Raw genomic sequence first — 24,869 nt, 5'->3', positions numbered from 1 at the left:
CTGTAGAAGACATATACATCTTTGGGAGAGTTAGTTGAGGAAGTAAAGTTAAAATTCAGAATAAGTCCTTTATATTAAAAAAGTTATAATTTATGAAATTTTTCAAAATGAAGTCAAAGAAGAGATTATATGAAAACAGAAGGAAATATTTGACAGGCCCTTGGAAAGAAGTGGAGAACAACAACAACAAAAAGTCATTGCAGAGGTGAAAACCACATTAGAAGCAGGGGAAAAAAACCCCATCCCAGTGAAAAGCATAATCAAGTCAGTGGTGAGCCAGTGTGAGGAAATCATACAAAACTTACATGGAAAAGAACAGGCATAAAAATGATTAAAGAATAGATAAATGCTGGGGTGCCTGGCTAGCTCATTTGGTGGAGTGTGTGACTCTTGATCTTGGTGTTGTAAGTTTAAGCCCTACATTAGGTGTAAAGATTACTTAAAAATAAAATCTTAAACAAACAAACAAAAAAAACAAAACAGATAAATATGGATAAGAGACAGAGGCTCCAAATAGCACTAACTGGTATTCCAGAGGAAGAGATCAGAACAAATAGAAAGAAAAAAAAAAAAAAGAATTTGAAGACACCCCTGGAAGGAATGTTCCCAAAATAAAGAAAGGCTAGAGTCTGCAGATTTGAAAGGGTAAATTGTGTCCCAGGAAAGGAAACCCAATACAGATTGATCAGCACCAAGGCATGTTCTAGTGGAGTTACTGAATTACTGAAGTTCAAGCATAAGGGAGTCCTGGGCACCCAGGTGCAAAAACAGTTGTACAAAGGGAAATTATCCCTTTGGTCTCAGTCTTCACCATGGCAGCACTAGCTGCCAGGCTACAGTGGAGTCACGTTTCTCAGGTGAGAACAAGTCACCAAATGTCACATTCACATTGTCATTCGAGTGTGGAAGCAACGGACTCCCAATGATGAGAGAATTCAGTGACTATAACACCCATGAGTGCTTAGCCATTTAGCAAGGAATGTAAACCACCCAAGATATTAGGGGGGAAAGAAAGGAATGGAAAGCAGTAGGAAACAAGTCATGTTGACTGCTTAGTCCATTTGTAGGAAATTTAGTTGCAGGACAGAATGTTGGTAGGAGCTATGAATACTTGACCACTTGAGGAAGTTAGCTTCTGAGTTTGAAGTGAGAGATGTATAATGCCAACAATTTCTCAAGCTAGGATCATTTCTGTGGGTAGGAGTTCTTTTTAAAATAGCCTTGCAGATAGATATAAACAAAATCATGCAAAATGTGTTCATTGTTTTTTTTCTTTTGTGGATATAACCAATTTTTAGTCTTTCCTGGAGAATGATTAGTGTGTGAGTTTCCTAGAGTTACCATAACAAAGTACCATATATGGAGGGATTAAAGCAACAAAATATGTCTCATAGTCCTGGAGGTTGGAAGTCTGAAATCAAGCTGTTGGCAAGGCCACATTCCCTCTGAAATCCGTGGGGGTAGAATTTTTTGCTTCATCCCAGCTCTTGGTGCTTTGTTGGCAGTCCTTGGCATTCCTAGGCTTGCTGCTGTAACAATTCTGCCTCCTTGGTCATGGCCATGTGTTCCCTTGGCCTTGTGTCTGAGTCTTCACCTGGTAGGCATTCTCTCTGTGTGTCCTTCTTCCCTTTTTATAAGGACATTGGTCATCTTGGATTAAGGATCCACCTCTCCCATGTGACCTCATCATAATTGGATTCCATCTGCAAAGAACCTGTTTCCAAATACGGTCATAGGTACCTGTGGTTAGAACATATCTTTTTAGGGAGGTACAGTTAAATCCAATTCGTATATTATATGGCCCCATAATAACCATATAGGTAAGTGACTGTAATCATCTTTTGTATCTTAGTCTTAAAGGTTCCAGTTCAGCTGTAGAGACAAGGATTGTTGATTTGCATATGTACAGTTATGCATATTATATGTACATATACAAACATACATATATCTAATTTTTCTTTTTGTAATTTTAAGTTAAGATTAAAACCGTGTTTAATGATAGTTCTTGTTTCTCCTTTTCATTTTGGCCACTGTTAGCACCTTCATTAGAAGACACTTGGGAGGTTCAGTCAGTAGATGCTGTGACTCTTTATCTCAGGGTTGTGGGTTTGAGCTCCATGTTTGGTTGTAGAGGTTAAAAATAAAATTAAAAAAAAAAAAGGAAAAGAAAGTGATTGGGAGAAGGTAATTTGAAAGCCCATATCATTTCTTTTTTATTGATTGAATAGTCTGCTTCTTTTCTCCTTTGTTCACATTAGCTGCAGTCACTTCTCTTGACACATGACTATTTTTTTTTAAAGATTTTATTTATTTATTCATGGGAGACAGAGAGAGAGAGAGAGAGAGAGAGAGAGAGAGGCAGAGACACAGGCAGAGGGAGAAGCAGGCTTCATGCAGAGAGCCTGACATGGGACTCCATCCTGGGTCCTCAGGATCACACCGTGGGCTGAAGGTGGCGCTAAACCGCTGAGCCACCTGGGCTGCCCAACACATGACTATTTGGAAAATTGTCTGGATTACTCAGTGCAACAAAATTGTGCCATGGGAGGATTTTGTATTAGACTTTAAAGTTCTCTGTGACAATGCAACCACTGCTTCTCACCTAAGGGTTTTAGTTGGACAAAGTGGGTGATAAATGAATGTTTTTCAGTCTGAGTTAGAGTCTGAAAAGTTGATACATGGGGACAATGCTTTGTTTTGTTTCTCCAGTATTTTTGCATTTGTAAGTAATCATGTATGCAGCTCAACTAGGAGCTTACACTGAAATTTTAGTAGTTGGTGTCTACATATATATTGTTATTTTTTTTTCCATTGGTTTAGATAACATTTACTTTACCTAGTGGTTAGTTAACTTAGCTAACTTTATTAAACTGGATGGTTTACTGTTGTTATGCATTTACGATATGTTTAATAAATATAAAAATCTTTTAAGTGAGTGGAGATTTTACATTGGCTTGGATGAGTAGCGCTTACATTATGTTAACACATTTCATTGGCATGAGTGTTATATTTCTCTATGCTTATTTTGTATTCATTTAAGTGAAGAAAATGGTCTTCTGTTTTCTCAGGTACTGCATAAGTCGACCACAATATAAGACTTCTTGTGGTATCTCCTCATTAATTTCATGTTGGAATTTCTTATATAGCACAATGGGAGCTGGAAAGTAAGTATGTTAATTTATTGGTATCTCTAAATTCTAAATCCAGAAGTTATTTGGTGTTGCTTTTTCTGTAATTAAATATTTTTAAGAAGAAGTTTTTCACAAATTGAGAAAAAATTACTACATTTTGTTATAAGCCTTCAGCTGAAAATAATAAGCATGCATTATTTGTGACAAAATAAAAATTAAAAATATAGTTGACTATTGAACAACACGGGGTAGGGCAGTCTAAAACCTACGTAAAGGGATGCCTGGGTGGTTCAGTGGGTGAGTGTCTGCCTTTGCCTTAGGTCATCATCACAGGGTCCTGGGATTGAGTTCCACATTGTGCTTCCTGCAGGGAGCCTGCTTCGCCCTCTGCCTGTGACTCTCATGAATAAATAAATAAAATCTTAAAAAAAAGTAAAATAAAATCCACATAAAAGTTTGACTGTTCAAAGACTTACCTACTCATAGCCTACTGAAGCCTTACCAATAATATAAACAATAGATGAACACATACATTGTATGTTGTATGTATTATATACTGTATTCTTTTTTTTAAAAGATTTTATTTATTTATTCACGAGAGAAACGGAGAGAGAGAGAGAGAGAGAGAGAGAGAGAAAGAGAGAGGCAGAGACACAGGCAGAGGGAGAAGCAGGCTCCATGCAGGGACCCTGACGTGGGACTCAATCCCGGGTCTCCAGGATCACACCCTGGGCTGAAGGCAGAGCTAAACCGCTGAGCCACCCAGGCTGCCCTATATACTGTATTCTTATAATAAAGTAAGCAAGGGAAAAAAAATGCTTTTAAGAATATTGTAAGGAGGGGTCCCTAGGTGGCTCCTTCAGTTAAGTATCCAACTTTTGATTTCAGCTCAGGTAATGATCTGAAAGGGTTATGAGATCAAGCCCTGTGTCAGGCTCTGTGCTGGGTGAGGAGCCTGCTTGAGATCCTTTCTCTCTCCCTCTGCCCCGACCCCCCAATCTCTGAAAAACAGAAAAGAAAAAGAATATGGTAAGGAAGAGAAAATGCATTTAAAGTACTGCACTAAAAAATAAATAAATAAATAAATAAATAAATAAATAAATAAATAAATAAATAAATAAAATAAAAAATGAAAAAAAAGTACTGCACTGTATTTTTATATAAAAAATCTGCATATAAATGGATCCCTGCATTCAAACTCATGTTGTTCAAGGATCAACTGTATTAGTAAAATTGTTTGCAAATCAGAATGACATATGAGTATTGAGACAGGTTATATTTGCATATGATTGAAATTGTAAAATGAAAAGCAATGTTTCTTTTGTAGTCTTCCACCTATTACTCAAGAAGAAGCTTTACATATTTTGGGCTTTCAACCCCCATTTGAAGATATTAGGTTCGGCCCTTTCACTGGAAATACAACACTTATGAGGTATGAAGTCCTCACTTAGAGGCAATTACCTTATTTCTAGTTCTGCAAAATAACAATGCAGTAAATGTTTGTTGATAGTAAACCATGTTTCCAGTTGTAGGGCCCCAAACTCTCATAGATATGCCAAACTTGGGTGCTGCCTGAATTTATCTGGAATTGGAATAGTGCCATCTGTGCTATGGAACTGTTGCCATGAACAAATGTTCTTGTTTTCAGATGGTTTAGACAAATTAATGACCACTTTCATGTAAAAGGATGTTCGTATGTTCTATATAAGCCACATGGGAAGAATAAAACAGCTGGAGAAACTGGTAAGTAAATATATAGAAGATATTTTTTCTCTAGTAAAAGAATTTATATCCTACCTTTAGATAGGGAAGGGGAGTGTTGAGAGAGCTTTTTCTACATTTGCAGCTGCTTAATTGCCTTTAGCTCAAAATAATTTTTATGTCAAACAGGCATATTTTGGGTGACAGGCATATTTTGGTGTCCTTCCTTCTCTATCCTGGGCACCCCAGGGTTATTTCTTGCATACCTCCTGTAGCCATCAAAGTAGAAACTTACATTTTATGGGGTTTAGCAGAAACCCTCAGGTCAAATGCCTTCATAGGACTTCTACTTTTATTTCTTTTTTAATCTCTGGAAATTCTTCAGTTATGTATTTTAGCATATCTTTTTAATATTTTATCCAGTACTTTTGTCATGTCATTGGCAGGGCTATTCGGGGTCTATGTATCCCAAGGAAGAAAAAATGATGTGTCAATTTAAAAACTTTATGTTTTATGGATTTGTGTTTATATTCACATTTATGTTCTGTTGTGTGAAACAGTCCTAAACTTAGAATTCCTTAGACAACTATATACTATGAATATTACCTTACTTCTGTGATTAAATTTCTTTATTATGATCAACATCTACTTCTTTAAACCAGATTTTTTTGTAGATAGTCATATAGTAACTAAATCAAGCACAGCTTAACTAGTAGTAGTAGTACCAGTTATGGATACGGATAGAGAGAATTTTCTGTAAACCATATCATTCAGATTAGTGGCTTGACTTTCATTTGGTATATTAATTATTCTTTAATATTGAATGTTTATACAATTTTGGGGTTTTAAGGTCTTTGGTAGTTTTTTTTTTTTTTTAAATCAGCATTGACAAGTAAGGATCATCTTTGGTAAGTCTGGTGATCCCTAATGTACTTTTTACTAATATTTAATAATTTCTGCCTATTAGCCAGAGGACATATATCCTAAGAAGTGTATATTTTTTATTCTAGGAATGAAACATCTTACACCTTATTTCTTTAAATTAAAGGAAAATAATATTAATTATGTTGGTTCTAGATTATTATCCTTGCTTGATCTGTACTGTAGTTTATAGTGATGCTAGCTTATAATATCAGTGTAAAACAAGATGCTCATCATTGCCATGATAAAATTATATAATCACGTTGACTGCTGTCATCTTGCTCATATGATATTAACTTTTCAGGGTAATTTTATTTACTTTTTTATTTTGTTAAAGATTATTTATTTATTTGAGAGAGAGAAAGAGGGAGAGTGAGTGCATGGTTGGAGAGGAGCAGAGGGAGAGGGACAGGCTGGTTCTACACTGAGCATGGAGCTGGACATGGTGCTTGATCTCAGGACCCTGAGATCATGACCTGAGCCAAGATCAAGAGTAGGATGCTTAACTGACTGAGCCACTCAGTCACCCTGAGGGTAATTTCATTTAAATGTAAGGGCATTTTGGTACATTTTACTATATATTTCTAGTTCCCAGTTATTTTTTTTTTAAGATTTTATTTATTTATTCATGAGACACACACACACACACAGAGAGAGAGAGAGAGAGAGAGAGAGAGAGAGAGAGAGGCAGAGACACAGGCAGAGGGAGAAGCAGGCTCCGTGCAGGGAGCCGATGTGGGACTTGACCCGGTGTCTCCAGCATCACGCCCTGGGCCGAAGGCAGTGCTAAACCACTGAGTCACCCAGGTTGGCCTAGTTTTTTTTTTTTTTTTTTTTAAAGATTTTTTTATTTATTCATAGAGACACACCGGGAGAGAGAGAGAGAGAGAGAGAGAGCGAGCGAGCAGCAGAGACACAGGCAGAGGGAGAAGCAGGCTCCATACAGGAAGCCTGACGTGGGACTAGATCCTGGGTCTCCAGGATCATGCCCCAGGCTGCAGGTGGTGCTAAACCGCTGCGCCACCAGGGCTGCCCATGGCCTAGTTTTTTAAAGATTAATTTTATAGTAGTAAAATCATCATTTAGTGGGAATTTAGTGTGTGCTAAGCACTGTGTTGACATACTTGCTTTAATTCTGTAGCAATCCTGTACAGATTGTATCATTCCCCCTTTACTGATGAGGAAACATATGGTAAATTCAATAAACTCAACAGGGGTTGCACAGCTAGTTGGGTGGTAGATTTAGGTGTCAAACGTGGTCTGCCTGACTTCAGATCTCAAACCTAACCACTTGTTGTTCTGTGGGTTCTGGTGTTGTCTTCTTTTAACCATCCTACTGCATTTTAGAGCTATTAAATAGTTAAATTTTTTTTTTTGTAATTAACATGTTATTTTCAGCAACAAAATTATATATTGATAGAAACATTACTAAACATTTTTCCCCTAAATGTTCTATCTCTCCTTAGCTCAGGGATTTTGTTTGATTTTTAAATTGCTGCATGTTTTTCTTATTTATTTATTTATTTATTTATTTATTTATTTATTTAAAAGATTTTATGTATTTATTCATGAGAGACAGAGAGAGAAGGCAGAGACATAGGCAGAGGGAGAAGCAGGCTCCCCACAGGGAGTCTGATGTGTAGGACTCCATCCCGGAACTCTGGGATCACACCTTGAGCCGAAGGCAGATGCTCAACTGCTGAGCCACCCAGACATCCCATATTTTTCTTTTTAAAAAAATATCTGCCAGGATGACTGTTAATGGTATCAGTATTACTGGAATGGTATCACCATGTCCATGGGTTTGTGATACTTTTTGTGAAAGTAAATGGATAATTTGGCTCTGTGTTTTATGAGACCTTTATTTTAAGATATTCACATTTACTTTCACAAGATAAGCCGAATCTTTTTTCTGGCCCAAAAGATTTAAACATTCTCCAGTTATGACAAAGTATAATAATGATTTTATTCATTAAAGGTCTTCTAAAATTTACACTGGAGACAGAAGTTTGCTGGAGGCAAGTGAATGAGCAAGGGTGTTGCAGCACAGTAATTAGTGATATGAGCCAGCACCTCCACTGTGGGACTCCATCCCTTCTCTGGGGACTGCACACGTGTGACATGTGACCTTTTGTGACATGCATGCTCAATCCATAGAATAAATATTAGTAAAGCCTAATTTGCTTTAGTATGACAATAAACATCAGTAAATGATCTAATATTTTACTTCTGTGCCCCAAGAGGTCTTGGGTAACCACTTGGATGTGTCCACACTGAGGATCATTAACCGAGAGCAGCAATTGGTAGACCTTTTCTATAAATAATGCAATAATCAATGGAAAGGGGATGCCTGGGTAGCTCAGTGGTTGAGCATCTGCCTTTGGCTCAGGGCATGATCCCGGAGTCCTGGGATTGAGTCTCACATTGGGCTTCCTGCATGGACCCTGCTTCTCCCCCTGCCTGTGTCTCTGCCTCTCTGTCTCTCTCTGTGTCTCTCATGAATAAATAAATTGATCTTAAAAAAAAATCAATGGAGAGGATATCACATGTATGTGTCAGAGACAGTGGAAAAGTACTGTAACACAGTTCTCAGGATACTGTCTCAAGACTGCATTATGAGTAGGGCCCTGAGAGACACCAACTTAAAACTCATGAGTACTTGCTTATCTCATTGCCTACCAGTCAGAAGAGGATTTCATCAGAGAAGTTCATGGGCTTTTGTTGCATTAATATCAGCAGCATCTAGATAGAGGGGAGGACCTATGTGGAGAAGGTCAGTAAAATGAAAGGAAATCAGAGGAATCATAAAGACTCAGAGAAATTGTAATATGAAAGAAAATATGATATCAGAAAGAATATGGTATCAAAGAAAATCAGTTTAATTGAATTCTCAAAGAAAGAAAATGTAGTTACTTATTAATGGAATGTAAGAAAATACTGATAGGGCCCTGGAGACAGTTGATTTAGGAACCACTGTTCTGGAATTTTAAACAAATTTTGTTCAACATCCTGTCCAACTTCAAGATGTTATGCCCTACTTTTATTAGAAAACTGTCATTTGCAAATCTTTTGAGGGTTTGTATTTTATTTATTTTATTTCTTAATAGACTAGTACCTCTTGAGTCCTTCATGACTTTTTTAACTTAATGATTTGATGTGTAGATTCACCAGTGCCCCTAATAATCTGTGGTGCAGGGCACTATGCACTTTTTTTGTCCATATGTTCAAACTTCCTCCAATATACACCAGGTATTTTTTACTGATGAATGGAATGAACTACCTATTCACCTATTCCCCTGCCCCAACCCTCTTTTCTTGGCAGGGGGAGCAGGGTTCCTGCCATTTCTCCAAATGAATTTTAATAATATATTTTCCCAGGTTTCTTTCTGTTTTCATTTTCTCTAGTACAATACTTAACTCCTGACCATGTCTTTTTCTGTGTGTGTTTTCTGAAGGATAATTGATCTGCTTGCCACCTTGGAATTTTCATGTCTTCTTCCTCAATAATGTTGTCATGTGCCAACCCTGCTCTATCACTGAAGCTCTCCTTGCCACATTAGGGGCCAGTTCCTCTTTATTCCTACAGGACGGATTATTTGCATCTGTTGTCTGGCATTTGGCTTTACATTTCATCTTTTTTTTTTTTTTTAAGATTTTATTTATTTATTTGAGAGAGAGCAAGTATGAGCAGGGCAAAAGCTAGAGAGAAAGAGAAAGGGAGAAGCAGACTCTCTTTGGAGCAGGGAACCTGATGCAGGGCTTGATTCCAGGACCCTGGGATCATGACTCTAGCCGAAGGCAGATGCTTAACTGACTGAGCCACCCAGGTGCCCCACATTTCATCTTTTCAATGTTTCTGTCCAACTCCTTGACCATAGGGACAGCCTTCACTAGCCCTTTGAGTCCATATATGGTGCCCCATGACCTCTCACAGGCTGCCCTAGAACTTCTGGCTGTGTTCAGAGGGAAGGGAGGTACATGTGTCAAGTGAAAGACCTTTCTGTTTTCCCTCTTTGTGGAAGAAAGAGTTGAGAAATAGGCTTTTCTCATTTGTTTCTGGGATATTCAGTAGTGAAAACCATTGTCACTTGTTGCTGTTCTCAAGTGAACAAAACAAACACTTCAAAACACTTTGAAATGTCTATTCTCTTTTTGTTTAAATTATTTTTAAAGAAATATTAGGCCTGTTTTCTTGGGTACCAGGCTTCTTTGACTTGGTAACTCCCCAGTGCTTGTTGACAGGACCATTTCCGGTGGTCCCTCAGTAAATGGAAACCAAGCTCACTCATGGAATAAAAACAAAATTACAGGGATTTTGATGAAAATAACAGATTAACTGTTCGTGTAAGTAGAAGTATTTTTTCAGAGATGTAATTACTCATAATAAAAGTTTTTCAGTAAGTTGTCAGCAACTAGTTCAAACTATTGGTTCATTTATTGTTATTCTATTACTATTATTATTCAGGTGACTTAAAAGCCTCACTTAGCTACCAACATTTGTGCCAGGGAAGTCTAGATTATTATTTTTTTATTTTTTTCAAGAGTTTATGTATTTATTTGGGACAGAGAGAGAGTGTACCAGTGATGGGGGTGGGGTAGGGAGGGGCAATGGGAGAGAGACAAGCAGACTTCTCAGGGAGCCAGATGTGGGGCTCAATCCCAGGGCCCTGGAATCATGACCTGAGTCAAAGTTGACACTTACCTGACTGAACCACCCAGGTGCCCCTAGTTTAATTTTATTTATTTATTTTTAAAGATTTCATTCATTTACGTGAGATTGAGAGAGAGAGAGAGAAAGGGAGAGCATGAGTGAGTAGAGGAGCAGAGTGAGAGGGAGAAACAGGCTCCCCACTGAGCAGGGAGCCCAAAGTGGGGCTTGATCCCAGGACTCTGAGATCATGACTTGAGCCAAAGGCAGAAGCCTAACCGACTGAGACACCAAGACACCCAATTAATTTTTTTCTAATCAGCTAGCCTAACAATTATACTAATGTTCATGTCTTTCATTTTATTTTATTTTATTTTATTTTATTATTTTTTTAAGATTTTATTTATTTATTCATGAGAGACATAGAGAGAGAGAAAGGCAGAGACACAGGCAGAGGGAGAAGCAGGCTCCATGCAGGGAGCCTGACGTGGGACTCGATCCCGGGTCTCCAGGATCCTGCCCTGAGCAGAAGGTGGCGCTAAACCACTGAGGCACTGGGGCTGCCCCATGTCTTTCATTTTAATTCTAGTATATATTTTAACTCATTAGTTTTGCTTAACCAAGATTAGCTACTTCTACCCTATCTCTTTGTGACTCATATACACTCTCACTGTGGCTGCTGCTTTCAGCTTACCACAGAGACTTAGCTCGTCTCGTGGACTATGCATTAATATTCTGTTTTCCTCACCCACTGGTTTCCCCAATTCTTATTTGACACTATGGCACTTTTCAAAGTGCAGTGGTAATAGATCCTTCTGCTTTAGGAGCTCTCTATTGCTTGCTTAAAGTATAAAATCCTTAGCATCATTCAAAGCTGGTGCAGATTGTCCTTTCACTGCTGTCCTACATGTACCAGTTATATTTAAAAGATGTCAAGGGAGGAAGAGCCTTGCAGGATGATGTTACATTTCTGGATTAAAGAATCAGGTTCTTGTCTTCGAAGATGTAAAATACATTTTGATAACTTCTTCTAGAGTTCTCCTATAGATGATCAGGCTCTATAGAACAAACTCACACTAGGCAAGCTCAAAGAATACCAGAATGTTTATATATTAACTTAGAGTGAGAAACATCTAACCAATGGGACCAGAATTCTCTTGTTGGCCACTCAGGAATCATGCTCCTCCTCACCGTATAGCAGGCCAACTGATTCTAGTAGTTCTCTTCTTCCTGTATGCCATGCAGATCAGGCTCTGCAGTTGGAAATGGTTGCTTTGTCATGTAGGTTTCAGATTTTTTAGAAATACTCTGGTTGAGGCTGAATATTGTGCTGAATTTAGTTTCCATCAGTAACACATTTCTGTATCTTCTCCTGACTGGAAGTACTTCCCTGGATGACTACCTTAATGTATTAAATACTGTATTTACTGTCTTTTATTTCAGAGGGTGATCTTTTTCTGACCTTCCTGCAGTTCTGGGGGTGCCCTACGGTAGGACTTGCTATGCTATCATACTGTGTATTCTAAACTAGAGCACTTGCTGCTCCCTAATTATATCCCTGCCCTGCTATGATTTTGTTTTCTCCTCATGGCCTTTCCTCTGTTTGGATTGTTGCAATCCTAACACTTCATTAAAGTCTGTCTTGAATGCCGCCCTTCTTGATTCTTCAAACCTGATGTGTTCTTCCTCCTTTGAATTATATCCCTTTTCTGTGGCACTGTCTTACTCCATGAAAGTCACTTGTTTTATCTTCCCTGTGAGGGCAGGTTAATGTCTTGTGCATTACTTGCTTCTTGTGAGTTAGTAGGTGCTCACGAATTGCTTACTGGATTGAGTTGAATGAAATTTTCCTTTAACTCTAGACCAAGTCTCAAAATGTGATTGTTGGACCAATATCAGCACCACCCGCTAACTTGTTAGACATGCAGATTCTTAGTCCCCACTCTAGACATACTGAGTCAAACTTCTGGGGTTGGGTACCAGCAATCAGTTGTTTAACAAGCTCCATGTGTCAAGCTTGAGAACTATTGCTGTAGTCTTTCTAAAGAGATGTTATCCAACCTCTTTCTCAAGAGCTGGGTCTTCAGTTCATAGGAAATTCAGTGATTTGCAAATTGCGCTTAGTGGATCCATGGGAATTCTATGACAATGCCTTTGTGCTGAGAGGGGAGAGGACAGGGCATCTAGATTCTCTACCTCCTTTTTGGCCACAGACACTGTGCTTTTAGCCCTCTTATGTACTAGCCTGCCATGTCAGCTTTCCTTGCAGAAGGGTTATGTCCAAAAAAAGTTTGAAAATTATTGATCTAAATTAGAGGTCATTAAACTACTGTCCTTTTTATAAATAAAGTTTGGTTGGAACACAGCCATAACCGTTTGCTTACACATTGCTTACGGCTACTTCTATGCTACAATGGCAGAGATGACTAGTATGAGGAGCGCTCATGACCCACAAACCTCCAATATTTACTCTCTGCCCCCTTAAGAAAAAATTTGCTAATCCCTAATCCAATTAATCAGAATCTTGAAGTAAGGAGCAGAAACATCCATGCCTAGCACTAAGCCCATAATTATTACTCTATAGAAAAACAACAACACCCAAACATCTCATGTCTTCTAAAAAACGAGGACGTGGTCAGAATGTGGCAGACAAAAAAGATGTAAAGATTGATGAGAGCAAATTTTCTTACTTTATCTCATTTGCTTCAGGACATTAGAGTCATTACTCTTCACACACAAATGAAGTCAGATGTTTTGTATTATATTTGACTTTAAAGAAGGAAATTGTCAAATACTTAGATATTCATTAAAAAGCTATAACAAGGGCAGCCCAGGTGGCTCAGCGGTTTAGCGCTGCCTTCAGCCCAGGGCGTGATCCTGGAGACCCAGGATCCAGTCCCACATCGGGCTCCCTGCATGGAGCCTGCTTCTCCCTCTGCCTGTGTCTCTGGCCCTCTCTCTCTCTCTCTCTCTCTCTCTCTCTCTCATGAATAAATAAATAAAATCTTTTTTTAAAAAAAGCTGTAATAAAAATTCCTTTTATTTTAGTTATTTATTAAAAATTTTAGTTGGGAAGTTTTAATTATTTGGAAAAACTTCCTATTTGACATTTTCTCATTTAAAAAAGAGAGTTTAAGAGTTTTTTCTCAACCAGTTATATGTATAACCATCTTCTGTAATTTTTGAATTTGTTAGGAGTCCATATGCATACATTGACATTTGCTCATGATCCTGGAATCAACTACGGTAGTGACATAATGACCCTCTTCAGAATTTTAATTCTGATGGGCATTCATTTAGAGCTGCCCTTGGATATTAGTTTTTAAATTGCCAGGGGAAGCAACCAAAAGCTGCAGAAAGATTTATTTATCATTTGTCATTATGCTATAGAAATGTTAGTGGAAAAGATCACCTCATCATGTAGATATGCCCTGCTGGTAGGCCGTGAAGTAAAAATCTATGGGAAAGACCTAGATGAAGCCTTGGAGAAGAAAATGAAGCCTGAAATGTTATTACCCCCAGGCAGCTCACAAACTGTGTGTGGCTGGAGGGGTGGGGTGGCATGTTGCTGTGTTAGCTTTGCTACAGCCCTTGACCTGCTGTTCTGAGTGGTCTTTAGCTATGTCAGTGGCCAAAAAGTCACTTGGGGAAACCATAAATTGCCAGCTTTCATCTGCTTCCCTATTTTTAGGATTTCCAGTTTGAATGGGCTATTTGTTCATGCATAATTTAGTTTCTTCCCGGAGATGCAAGTTAATGAAACCTCAGTTAATGGCTTTAAGTATTGAGTGTTGGTAAAAAAAAACATTGCGTAGGGTAATACTTTTGAAATTACTTCACAACTAATATAGCTGTGGGAAATATAAAAGGAAGAATGGTTATAAGAGGATTCTGTGGTATGGTCAGCCTGTCTGAGAGATGTTCTTGTCTCATCACTTGGCTTATGAAAGCTCTCCCTCTAGCCTGGGTAACTTTTGTAGAAAGAGTAAAGTGTGTGTTAGTGGGGAAATGTTTGCTCTTTGGGGGTTTGTATATTATCTGGAGTTTATATTTACCCATCAACATCAGCGCTCTTCAGATTGGGGACGTACATACTGCTGGAGCTATGCGAGATGACCACCATGGAATGGGAAGGACATATTGGAAATTACAAATTAAAAATTTCTACCTTTTGTATATCTCTTATAAAGTCGTATTAGTAGCATGTTAGTAATATACATAGTCTATAAACAAAAATGCTTCTATTGAGCATGCCTATTCAGAAACTTCCAGTGACAGATGTGCACAACCAGAAAAGTTGAGACCATTGTTTGGGTATTAGATTTTATGTGGTAATCAAATTTTGTAGGTAAGTATGTGCTATTAGAAGGTTTTGATAAGCAAGGATATAGTTCAGGTCTTTAGTTTGCTATTCAGTTTATCTGAATTTCAGTTGAAAGGGTAAAACTGAAAGTAAATTTGTTAATATTTTTTGTATCTATATTTCTGATTTTTCTTCAGCAATTTGAGTGTGTGTATAAAGCATCGACAGTGCTTCAGGGTCCCTCAGTTTGTTTGCTTTTGCTTTTGTTTAGCTTCAGGGGCGTTGTCGAAGTTAACTCATGGATTGAAAGATGAATCACTGGCTTATATCTATCATTGCCAAAATCATTATTTTTGTCCAATTGGATTTGAAGCAACCCCTGTTAAAGCTAATAAAGCATTCAGGTAGGTATTTCCATATTTTATGTGGATAATTCACCAAGAAAATGTGTGGCATTTAAGGCATTTAAGAAATATTTAGTTGCTCACAAATTGGAACACTTGGTTATTTGCTCTCTTTACTTCTAGTTAGACTATTCTTTTTCTATTTTTAAAGTTCGACTATTCTTTAAGTATTTTAGCTAACTCTTTTGTGGAATTGCATTTGGTTAGTTGTGCTTTTACATTATCCACTTGGGTACTTCAGACTCATGAAGAGAAAGATGTTTGAAAAATCACTTTTATATATATTATAAAATGGTTGCAAAGGACTTCACGTATTATGTCATGGTGTTTTCATCCATTGTCCCACACGGAAAATGAATTATGGAATCTTGTAGCAAAAAATTGTCCCAAATGAATACAGTAAGAAGCATCTTTTCTCATGGTGAAAAATGTGGAATTTACCAGTGTTCCCCCTTTGCTAAAGGAGGAGGTAGGGGTAGCATTGCTCTCTTTCCATGAAACCTGAGGGTCAGGCAGGGAGAGCACGGGTTGGTCATCTGGGGGTAGGATGGGTTCTTTGGGGCTGGAGGCTATGTAGCATGAGTCCCTCTCAAGGCATTGTGGGGCTGGGGCATTCTGGGACAGGATCCTGAAACCTGGGAGAACCAGGAAGCTGGACATTGTGTTTTTGTGAATGGGGAGGAAGAGGGAAACGACTTGATTTCTCCAAACCCTGAAATGTTTTATTCATCTCTCTGGAGGTGAGGCATGTTGTTTCTCCTATGGTTTCATCCTGCACCTTCACCTTACTCCAGATATCTATCAAATATGAAATGTGAAAAAATAGGTACTCCTACTTTGTACTCATTAGGGGAGAGTTCTCCCACCTTTGCCTGTACCTAAGAATCACCTGAGATGCCTTTACAACTGGGCAAATCCCTCCCTGTGCTCTACTCCAGACTTACTTGAATTAGTTTCTGGAGATGAGATGAGGGCATTGGTATACTTTAGGTTTTTTTTTTTCTTATTATGCCTTTTGAAACTTTTTAAATACATAGTGAAAGGAGAGGAGTAGTTGGGAGAATGCTGGTAGTATGCTAGGATTTTTTTTCTTCTTTTAGATGCTAAGAGGTGGTATATTTCTTTTCTTTTTTTTTTTTGTCCTATATTTTATAATAGAGGTCAAGACCTAAGTTTAATTTATGCTTTCTCTTTAATGGCCTTAAGAAATTTCTTCAAGCCTAAACATAATATCTATTCTAGCATTAATGAATGTCATATTTAAATAAACTTTAGTATATATTTTATTAACCTAGTTGAAGCAATATTATCAAAGGAGTGAATGGCCTTTATTAAGCTTGCTATATTTTATATTTAGCAGGGGTCCCCTCTTACCACAAGAAGTAGAATATTGGATCTTAATTGGAGAATCAAGTAGAAAACATCCTGCTATTCACTGTAAAAAGTATGTTAATTTCTCTTCTTCTCTTTAATTTAGGTAAGATTTATATATAATGAAATGCACAGATCTTAATTGCATAATTAGGTGGATTTTGGTAAATGAATACACCTGTGTAACCACCACCCAGATCAAGATATGGAAGATTTTCATTTTTCATTGCATTGAAAGTACCCTCATTCTCTTTTCCTGTCAGTCTCCATAGACAACCTCTGTTCTAACACTGTGGAATTGCTTTGCATGCTCTTGAAATTCATGTATATGGAGTCCTACAATATTCTTTCTTGTCAGGCTTCTATCAGTTAAGTGATCCTGTGAAATTTATCCACAGTGTCATGCATGTCATGCTTCTTTTCTTATTGCTGAGTGATATTAAGTATTATAAGTATACCACAATTTGTTATCCATTTTCCTGTTTGATGACCATTTGGATTGTCTTGAGTTTGGTGTACTCTGGGTAAAGCTGTTAGGAACATTATTGTTCATGTCTTTAAAACTTTTTTAAGTAACAACTTCTTTGAAATAAAATTCACATATCATAAAAGTGCACCCTTTAAAAATGTACAATTCAATGGATTTTAGTGTATTCAGAGTTGAACATTAGTCACCATTACCTAATTCCAGGACATTTTCATCACTCCCAAGAGAAACCCCATACCTGTTAGCAATCACTTCCCAGTCCTCTCCCCCAGCCCCTGGCAATGCCGATCTACTTTCTATCTCTGTGCATTTGCCTAAAATGGACATTTTATATAAATGGAATCATAAAATTTGTGGCCTTTGTATCTGTCATTTTTCACTTAGAATAATGTTTTCAATGTTCATCTGTGGTGTAACGTGGACTAGAACTTCATCTGTTTATATGGCCAAATACTTTTCTGCTGTATGGATATGCCATATTTTCTTGTACAGGTTTTTTGAGGACATGTTTTTATGTTTTGTTTCTCTTGGATAGATATTTAGGAATGGAATTGCTGGTTATAGATGTGTATTTAAGAAACTGGGAGAACATTCTCTAGTGGGGTTGTACCATTTTACACTCCCAGCAGCAATTTTTTTAAAAAGATTTTATTTATTTATTCATGAGAGACACAGAGAGAAAGGCAGAGACATACGCAGAGGGAGAAACAGGCTCCCTGCAGGCAGCCTGGTGCAAGACTCAATCCCAGGACCCTGAGATCATGACCTGAGCCAAAGGCAGATGCTCAACCACTGAGCGACTCAGCTGCTCCTGAACCAGCAATGTATGGAAAGTCCAGTTGTTCTTCCTTCATATCTTCACCAATATTTGATGTTCTTTTTTTTTTTTTTTACTTAATTTTATTTCCCCAGGCTTATTGAGGTATAATGTACAAATACAACTGTATATATTTGAAGTGTGCAATGTGCTGCTGGCTTGATATATATTTTGTGAAATGATTACTACCATCAGTGTTAATTAACATATCCATTAGCTCACATAGTTACCTTTTCTGTGTGTTGGTGAGACCACTTAAGATCTACTCTCAGCAAATTTCAAGTATACGATACAGTATTATTAACTATAGTCACCATGTTATATGGATTCCTAAGTGTTTTAATGGTATTAAAAATTGATTTTTTTTAAAAAAGTATTTTTAAAAAGTATCTATTTTCTAGTTTTATTGACAAATAACTAGCACATATCACTATATAAGTTAGTGGTATACAGCATGATGGTTTGATTTACATATATTGTAAAATGATGACCACAGTAGATTTAGTTAACAAAAAGTCCTCCTTGTGATGGGAACTCTTAGGATCTACTCTCTTACTGACTTCCTTATATATCATATAGTAGTGTTTCCCACAGTCCCCATATTGTACATTATATCCCTACTTATTTGTCTTATAACTGGAAGTATACACTTCCTTTAAAATGTTTTTAAATATTAAAACATTTCCTTTCCTAATTATTTCCTGGTAGTGTACAAAAATACAATTTATCTGTATAGGCCTTGAATACTGCATCTTTATCAAACTCACTTATTAATTCCAGTAATAGTTTTATAATACAGAGTAATTTGTAATTACTTTGTATTTTATATATAATCAATCATGTTGTCTGTGAATAAATGGACATTAACTTTTTTTTTTTAAAAGATTTATTTATTCATTTGAGAGAGAGAGAAAGTGTGCATGAGTGGGAGGGAGGAGTAGAGGGAGATGGGAGATGGGAAGCAGATTTCCCACTGAGCTGAATGTGGAGCTGGAACGGGAGGTGGGGCTCCATCTCCCAACCAGGAGATCATGAGCTGAGCTGAAACCAAGAGTCAACACCCAACAGACCGAGACACTCAGGCACCCTCATATAACGTTTAAATGTTTTGAAAACGACTTTACTTAAAAGGGAAATATGGACTGTTTCTATTCTAGCCTGCAAGATTTCATGTAACAGGTTGATAGGTATGTATTTCATTGTGAAAGTAAGCATTTTAAAACTGAGAATCTTGGCAATAGCTGGTTAAACTGACTTGTCATAAAAAAAAGAATTAGGGATGCCTGGGTGGCGCAGCGGTTGGGCGCCTGCCTTCGGCTCAGGTCGTGATCCTGGGATTCAGGATCGAGTCCTGCATTGGGCTCCCTGCGAGGAGCCAGCTTCTCACTATGCCTATGTCTCTGCCACTCTCTCTGGCTGCGTCTCTCATGAATAAATAAATAAATCTTAAAAAAAAAGAATTAAAGCTTAGTAGGTGGAACAATCTTGATATAAGAAAATTACTGTCATGGTAATATTGTAGCAAGTTGCTCATGTGAAAAGTTCCATTACAAGGGTGTCTAGGGGGCTACAAGGGTGTCTGAGCATCCAACTCTTGATTTCAGCTTAGATTGTAGTCTTGGGGTCATGAGATCGAGCCTTGCATTGGGCTCTGCATCAGCACAGTCTGTCCCTCTTCTTCTGCTTCTCCGTTCTCTTATGTGCTCTCTCACATAAATAAATAAAATATTTAAAAAATTCCATGACAATGGCATCTTATACTTAAAGAAAAGTGTTCTTTATCCTTCCTTTTCCACTATAGGTGGGCAGATATTGTTACTGATCTCAACACTCAAAACCCAGAGTATCTAGATATCCGACATTTGGAGAGGGGGCTGCAGTATCGAAAAACAAAGAAGGTAAGAACACAATAGGATTTGAAGATATTTCCCGACCAGCCCAAATGCAGTCTTTGACTCAGCACTCTTTAGGTTGTAAATAATAGATATCCAGTTCAGAGTATCTTAGATAGAGAAGTGAAAATTACTTTCAGGACATAGGGCTATCTTTAGAATGAAAAGGGAAAGATGATAGCCTGGATTTGTAAGGGATAGGTATCACCTCAAAGAATGTTAGCAGGGGCCAAGTTGCTAATCTGTTTGATTCTTTTGGGAGTTGTCTGCCAGATTGTTTCCTGAAGATCAGGAACTTCAACTTATATCTCCCTTTCAGATGAGCAGTCTAGACTGAGACTGGCCTGTGTCTGGTCCAGTTTCAGAGCTTTGGCCCAGCTTGGGTCAGGTGTTCATTCCTGAGGCAAATGAATTGTGGCCATGAAGCAGAGCCATGTGTAAAGAAGGCAGCTGGGAGAGGTTCTCAGGGAATGGTAGATTCTGTGGATTGTGTTGACCTCCCACTGATATGATCTACTAACACTGAGAATGTATAAGAGATAGGAAGAGGAATGATTTTGGTGTTTGATGATTTTATTTATTTGAGAGAGAGTGAACCAAACAAGTGTGAGAGAGTGGGTGAGGGGCAGAGGGGGAGAGACAGAGAGAGAGAGAGAATCCCAAGTAAACTGTACTGAGTGCAGAGCTGGATGGTAGGGCTTGATCTCACAGATCAAGAGTTGGTCACTTGACGATTGATCACCCAGGTGCCACAGACCTTGGGAGTTTGGATTAGGCAAATGGGGAGGTTACAGTGTGTGTGACTTGTGGGGAGGTGTACAGTGAGGGGGAGTGTTTTGGTTCCTGTAGGCATTGTTATATTTTTGTAAAGGCAGCTAGTCTAGAAAGATGCAGGATAAGGTGATCTGATGATGTCTGTTTTGAGGCAGGTAAAAGGGAAAAATAAGGGAATTCATAGGAACCCACATAATTAGCATAATTCCTTTTATTTTCTTAACCCAGCTTCTTTTCTTCTCAGGTTGGGGGAAATTTGCATTGCATCATTGCCTTCCAGAGACTTAATTGGCAAAGATTTGGCCTTTGGAACTTTCCATTTGGAAGCATTAGACGAGAATCACAACCTCCAACACATGCCCAGGGAATTGCTAAATCTGAGAGTGAAGATAATATATCCAAGAAGCAGCATGGGCGTCTGGGCCGGTCTTTCAGTGCTAGTTTCCATCAGGACTCGGCATGGAAAAAGATGTCCAGTATCCATGAGAGAAGGAACAGTGGCTACCAGGGTTACAGTGATTATGATGGGAATGACTGACCACGTTGGATACCGAACATCTTGTGTTATACACACAACTGGTTCTACACAAGACTGCATTAAGACAGTAGAAGATTTTATTAAGCCTACACTAAATAGAACAGATCTTGTGGTACAAAACATAACCTTGTAGTTCTCCAGTAAATAAGCTTGTGTATGATTATGATGGGTGATTTCAGATAAATAAGCAGATAAGCACAGATTACTGTCCTTTTAAAGTTAAGGTATGAAAACATTATGGATAATTTCACAAAATCCAATAAATTGCATATAAACAAATCAAACACAAATTCACTTAATAACATCATGATTTGCAATACTTAAGCATGAAATTATTTCTTATGACTTAATCACCAGGCATTTTTTGCAGATAGTTTTATTGCTAAACTCAAAATATAAGGCACCATCTACCTTTTTAAACAAAATTAGGGTTGTTGATTTCTAGTTTTCTCTGATGGTTAAAGCTCATTTAAAATTATTTAGGGACTCTAGAATTCTTTTTCTTGTAAGCAGTATCTTGCCTGCCTCATTTGTTTCCTGGCTTTCTCAGGATCCTCAGTAAAGAGGCAAAAGAGAAGACTCAAGAAACTCATCTTTTCTATTGGTGCATTGATTCAGGATATTCTTGACTTTTTTGACTTGGTATCTAACTATCCAATATTGGCAAGATCTTCAGGTCTTGAAAGATTTCTGTGTACAATGAACCTTGTTTTGGGATATAATAAAAGAACAAGTGGGATCCAAAGTATCTACATCCAAGGTAATCTGTGAAATGAAATCTTCTGATATTTGATTGGTCCCTCAGTGTGGAGTCTATATTGTGAACAGCATTAAAGAGGCATTAGGAATGCTATGTCACTCAGAGGGCAAATATCCATATTCCCAACTCTGAGCTGCTTCTTTTGTAAACCTGTGCAATTAGCTGTTTGAAGTGAGTGTTAAATAGTTCAGAAAGTGTGGATTTCATGTATTTGAGCTCCTCTCTAGTTGATGTCAATTTTTATTCTGCTGCCAACCTGTGACTTGTTCTTTCATTTCAGGGGCTGTTCCATGCTCACATCAGTAACTTGATTATTACAAGGTGCTGAATGTGTTGGTAACCATACTGCAATACACCTCAAGGAAGAGGGTTCAGATTTTTATTTTTAGGATATTTTCATTTTCTTCTCTTTTGAATTTTATATCCATTTATCCACTCAGACATGCCTAGCCTACAGACAGGGATATATATTACAAAAGGGTCATTTTTCTGAAGAGAATATTTTGCGTGAAATGCAAAGGAATGAGGAGATTTGTAGGTTGTTGATTTTGTTACTTCACACTGGAACTTTTAAGAAGTTTTCATCAAATAAAGTTTTGTTTTCTACTTTTAACAGTGTGAATGCTTTGAACCTTTGTTTTAGGTGGGGAGTGCCCTTGGAATTCTGTTGGAAGTTTGTGACAATTGTGCCTTAGTAGTGTGTTAGAAGAAACTTTCTTGTATCAGACTTTTATAATCAGTGGAACGATATAAATTATGACTATAGTTTTAGATTCCTGTAAGACGTCAAAATAGGAAATAGAACATTTAGTTATATGGGCTTGACCTAAACAAAGTTGTCACTTTTGTAGGTCAAACATGGTTGAATATCAGCAGTTTGAGTTCAATGACACATTTCAGAGAAGAGACAGATAGAACCAAGAGGAAAGGAGACCAATGCAACATTAAGAATACAGTGACACCTAAGAAAGAGGATGAGTTTTTATGAATTACTTATTGGCCATAAACAATTTTTATAAAAGTTTTGATATATAGGATTACTTAATAACTTGATATATAAGTTCAGCAGTTATTAAGAGCACATTGAGGTTTATAGAGACTAATTCCCCAAAAACTATGTGCAAGTCACTGTGCACTTCTCTTTCAAGATGAGTAACATTCCTGTCACATTTGATTTCTTGGTCAGTGCTTCTTAGGAATCTCCATAGAAGCACTGAAGTTTCAAATACTGGTTCCATGCTCAGTAGCTTTGCATCACTACGTGCAAGTTAAGATTAATGTTTCTGTGCTTATTTCCGCATTGGTTGGGGATAATGGCATCTATTTTATAAATTGTTCTGAAGAATAAGTGAATGCATGTACAGTGTTTAGAAGAGTGCTTTGCAGACAGTGCTTGCTATTATTACTCCAAAAGTGTGTATTACTGCTCAGAATCTTGAGAACTCCTTACGTAAGTCAAATACACACCCCTTAGTGACTGTTCCCTCAAAAGAATATTTTGTATTCAAGCAATGTTGCTCTGGTTTTAAAAGCACATGTAATATTCAGATGCCTGTGTTGCTATTTGTTTTTACCCAGCTTGTAGACATAAAAAATGTTTTAGATGAAATCCTGAAATTGTTCCTATCCCCAGTGCTACACCCCATCATTAGGCCAGGCTGGTGCAGTAGCCAAAACACGTCCAAACTTGCCTTGTACCAGACAACTTGCTCTGGGATTCATCACAGTTTGCATATCAGTTTTACCCATAGCATTTTCTCCCTCGATCATTCACTCAACAAACTAATTTGGTCACTATTACCCACTAGGTGTTTCATATAAAAATCACCGATCTCAGAACCCTAAGAAATAGGTGGCACCACTATTTCCCTCCCAGACCCTCACTGGTGAAGAAATTTGCTTAGGATCATCGGGTGTCTCCGTTTACTAGCGCTGCCATAACATACCACAGACTGCAGTGCTTAAAACAGCAGAAATGTATTTTTTGCAGTTCTGGAGGCTGCAAGTTTGAGATCAAGGGTTGACAGGTTTGGTTTTACCTGAGCCTTTCTCCTTGTCTTGTGGACGGCCACCTTCTCGCTGTGTCCTCACAGGCCTCGTCCTCAGTGTGCACATCCTTGGTGTCTGTGTGCCCAAATTCCCTCTCATAAGGACACCAGTCAGAATGGGTTAGGTTCACCCTCACAGTCTCATTTTAGCTTAATCACCCTTCAAAGGCCAATCTCCAAGTACAGTCACGTTCTGAGGTGTTGGGGTTTAGGGGTTTGCCACATAAATTTTGGAGGTGCACAGAGAGCTGAGCCCACCAACACAGGGTTATGATGTGGCTTGGGCAGGATTTGGACTTGTGAGGACTTGTCCTGACTGACTTGTGAGGACATTCTCTTTCAGGAGGATGCAAGATACACCCCACAGCTTTAGAGGCTGAAAGAAGTCCTTCAGGCAACATTTATGGAACACCTGCTAAGTGTATGGAGTGTATGCGGGGTCCTAACAGTCAACAAAATAGCTCTTGGCTTCAGTAAGTCTATAGCCTCCTGTGGAGGGGAGGGGGACAACAAACATTGAACAGGCAATTATATTAACCTCTGTAAAATACAACCAGTAACCATTTCTGGGGATGACTCCACAAATGGAGTAAAGACCAAAACAAAACAAAACAAAACAAAAACAAAAACAAAAAACCCCCAAAACCCCCAAATTGTGCAATGGTTTTCCTAAAAAGTAATTTTTAAAAAAGATTTTATTTACTCGTGAGAGACACAGAGAGGCAGAGACATAGGGGGCGAAGCAGGCTCCATGCAGGGAGCCCGACGTGGGACTCGATCCCTGGACTCCAGGACCACGCCCCGGGCCGAAGGCGGTGCCAAACCGCTGAGCCACCCGGGCTGCCCTAAATCAACCTTTCCATTGAGCTTCAACCTCGTTTCTATACAAGTTAGAACCAACGTGTATGATGAGCCATCACTTACTGAATGGTAGTGGTGAGCAGTCTTCATACATCACCTGCATTCCTAGCTAAAACAGTCTGTAAGATGGATCTTATGCCCCATCCGCAGAGGAAAAGCCAAACCCCGAACCAGCCCGAACACTAGGACGCGGCGTGGCGGGGATCGGACTCT

At 38.2% G+C, this 24,869-nt stretch overlaps 1 protein-coding gene across 4 annotated transcripts in view; it reads left to right on the top strand.

Moving 5' to 3' along the window:
• The window catches only part of BIVM (basic, immunoglobulin-like variable motif containing), a 39,255-nt gene extending 16,895 nt beyond the window's left edge, over positions 1-22,360 (top strand). For 3 of the 4 annotated variants that reach the window (XM_041730960.1, XM_041730959.1, XM_041730958.1), the window contains exons 4-10: positions 3,069-3,164; positions 4,459-4,563; positions 4,780-4,874; positions 14,976-15,108; positions 16,466-16,552; positions 19,585-19,681; positions 20,694-22,360. In XM_041730960.1, coding sequence (XP_041586894.1) covers positions 3,069-3,164; positions 4,459-4,563; positions 4,780-4,874; positions 14,976-15,108; positions 16,466-16,552; positions 19,585-19,681; positions 20,694-20,987 — 907 coding nt within the window. In that variant the 3' untranslated portion in view covers positions 20,988-22,360. The remainder of the gene's footprint in view (positions 1-3,068; positions 3,165-4,458; positions 4,564-4,779; positions 4,875-14,975; positions 15,109-16,465; positions 16,553-19,584; positions 19,682-20,693) is intronic. The other variant, XM_041730961.1, reaches the window with a different exon arrangement.
• Positions 22,361-24,869: the final 2,509 nt, after the last annotated feature.

The sequence above is a fragment of the Vulpes lagopus genome, chromosome 16, assembly GCF_018345385.1.
Source record: "Vulpes lagopus strain Blue_001 chromosome 16, ASM1834538v1, whole genome shotgun sequence".
Taxonomy (NCBI): Eukaryota; Metazoa; Chordata; class Mammalia; order Carnivora; family Canidae; genus Vulpes; species Vulpes lagopus.
This window is presented reverse-complemented; position numbering and strand designations above follow the sequence as displayed.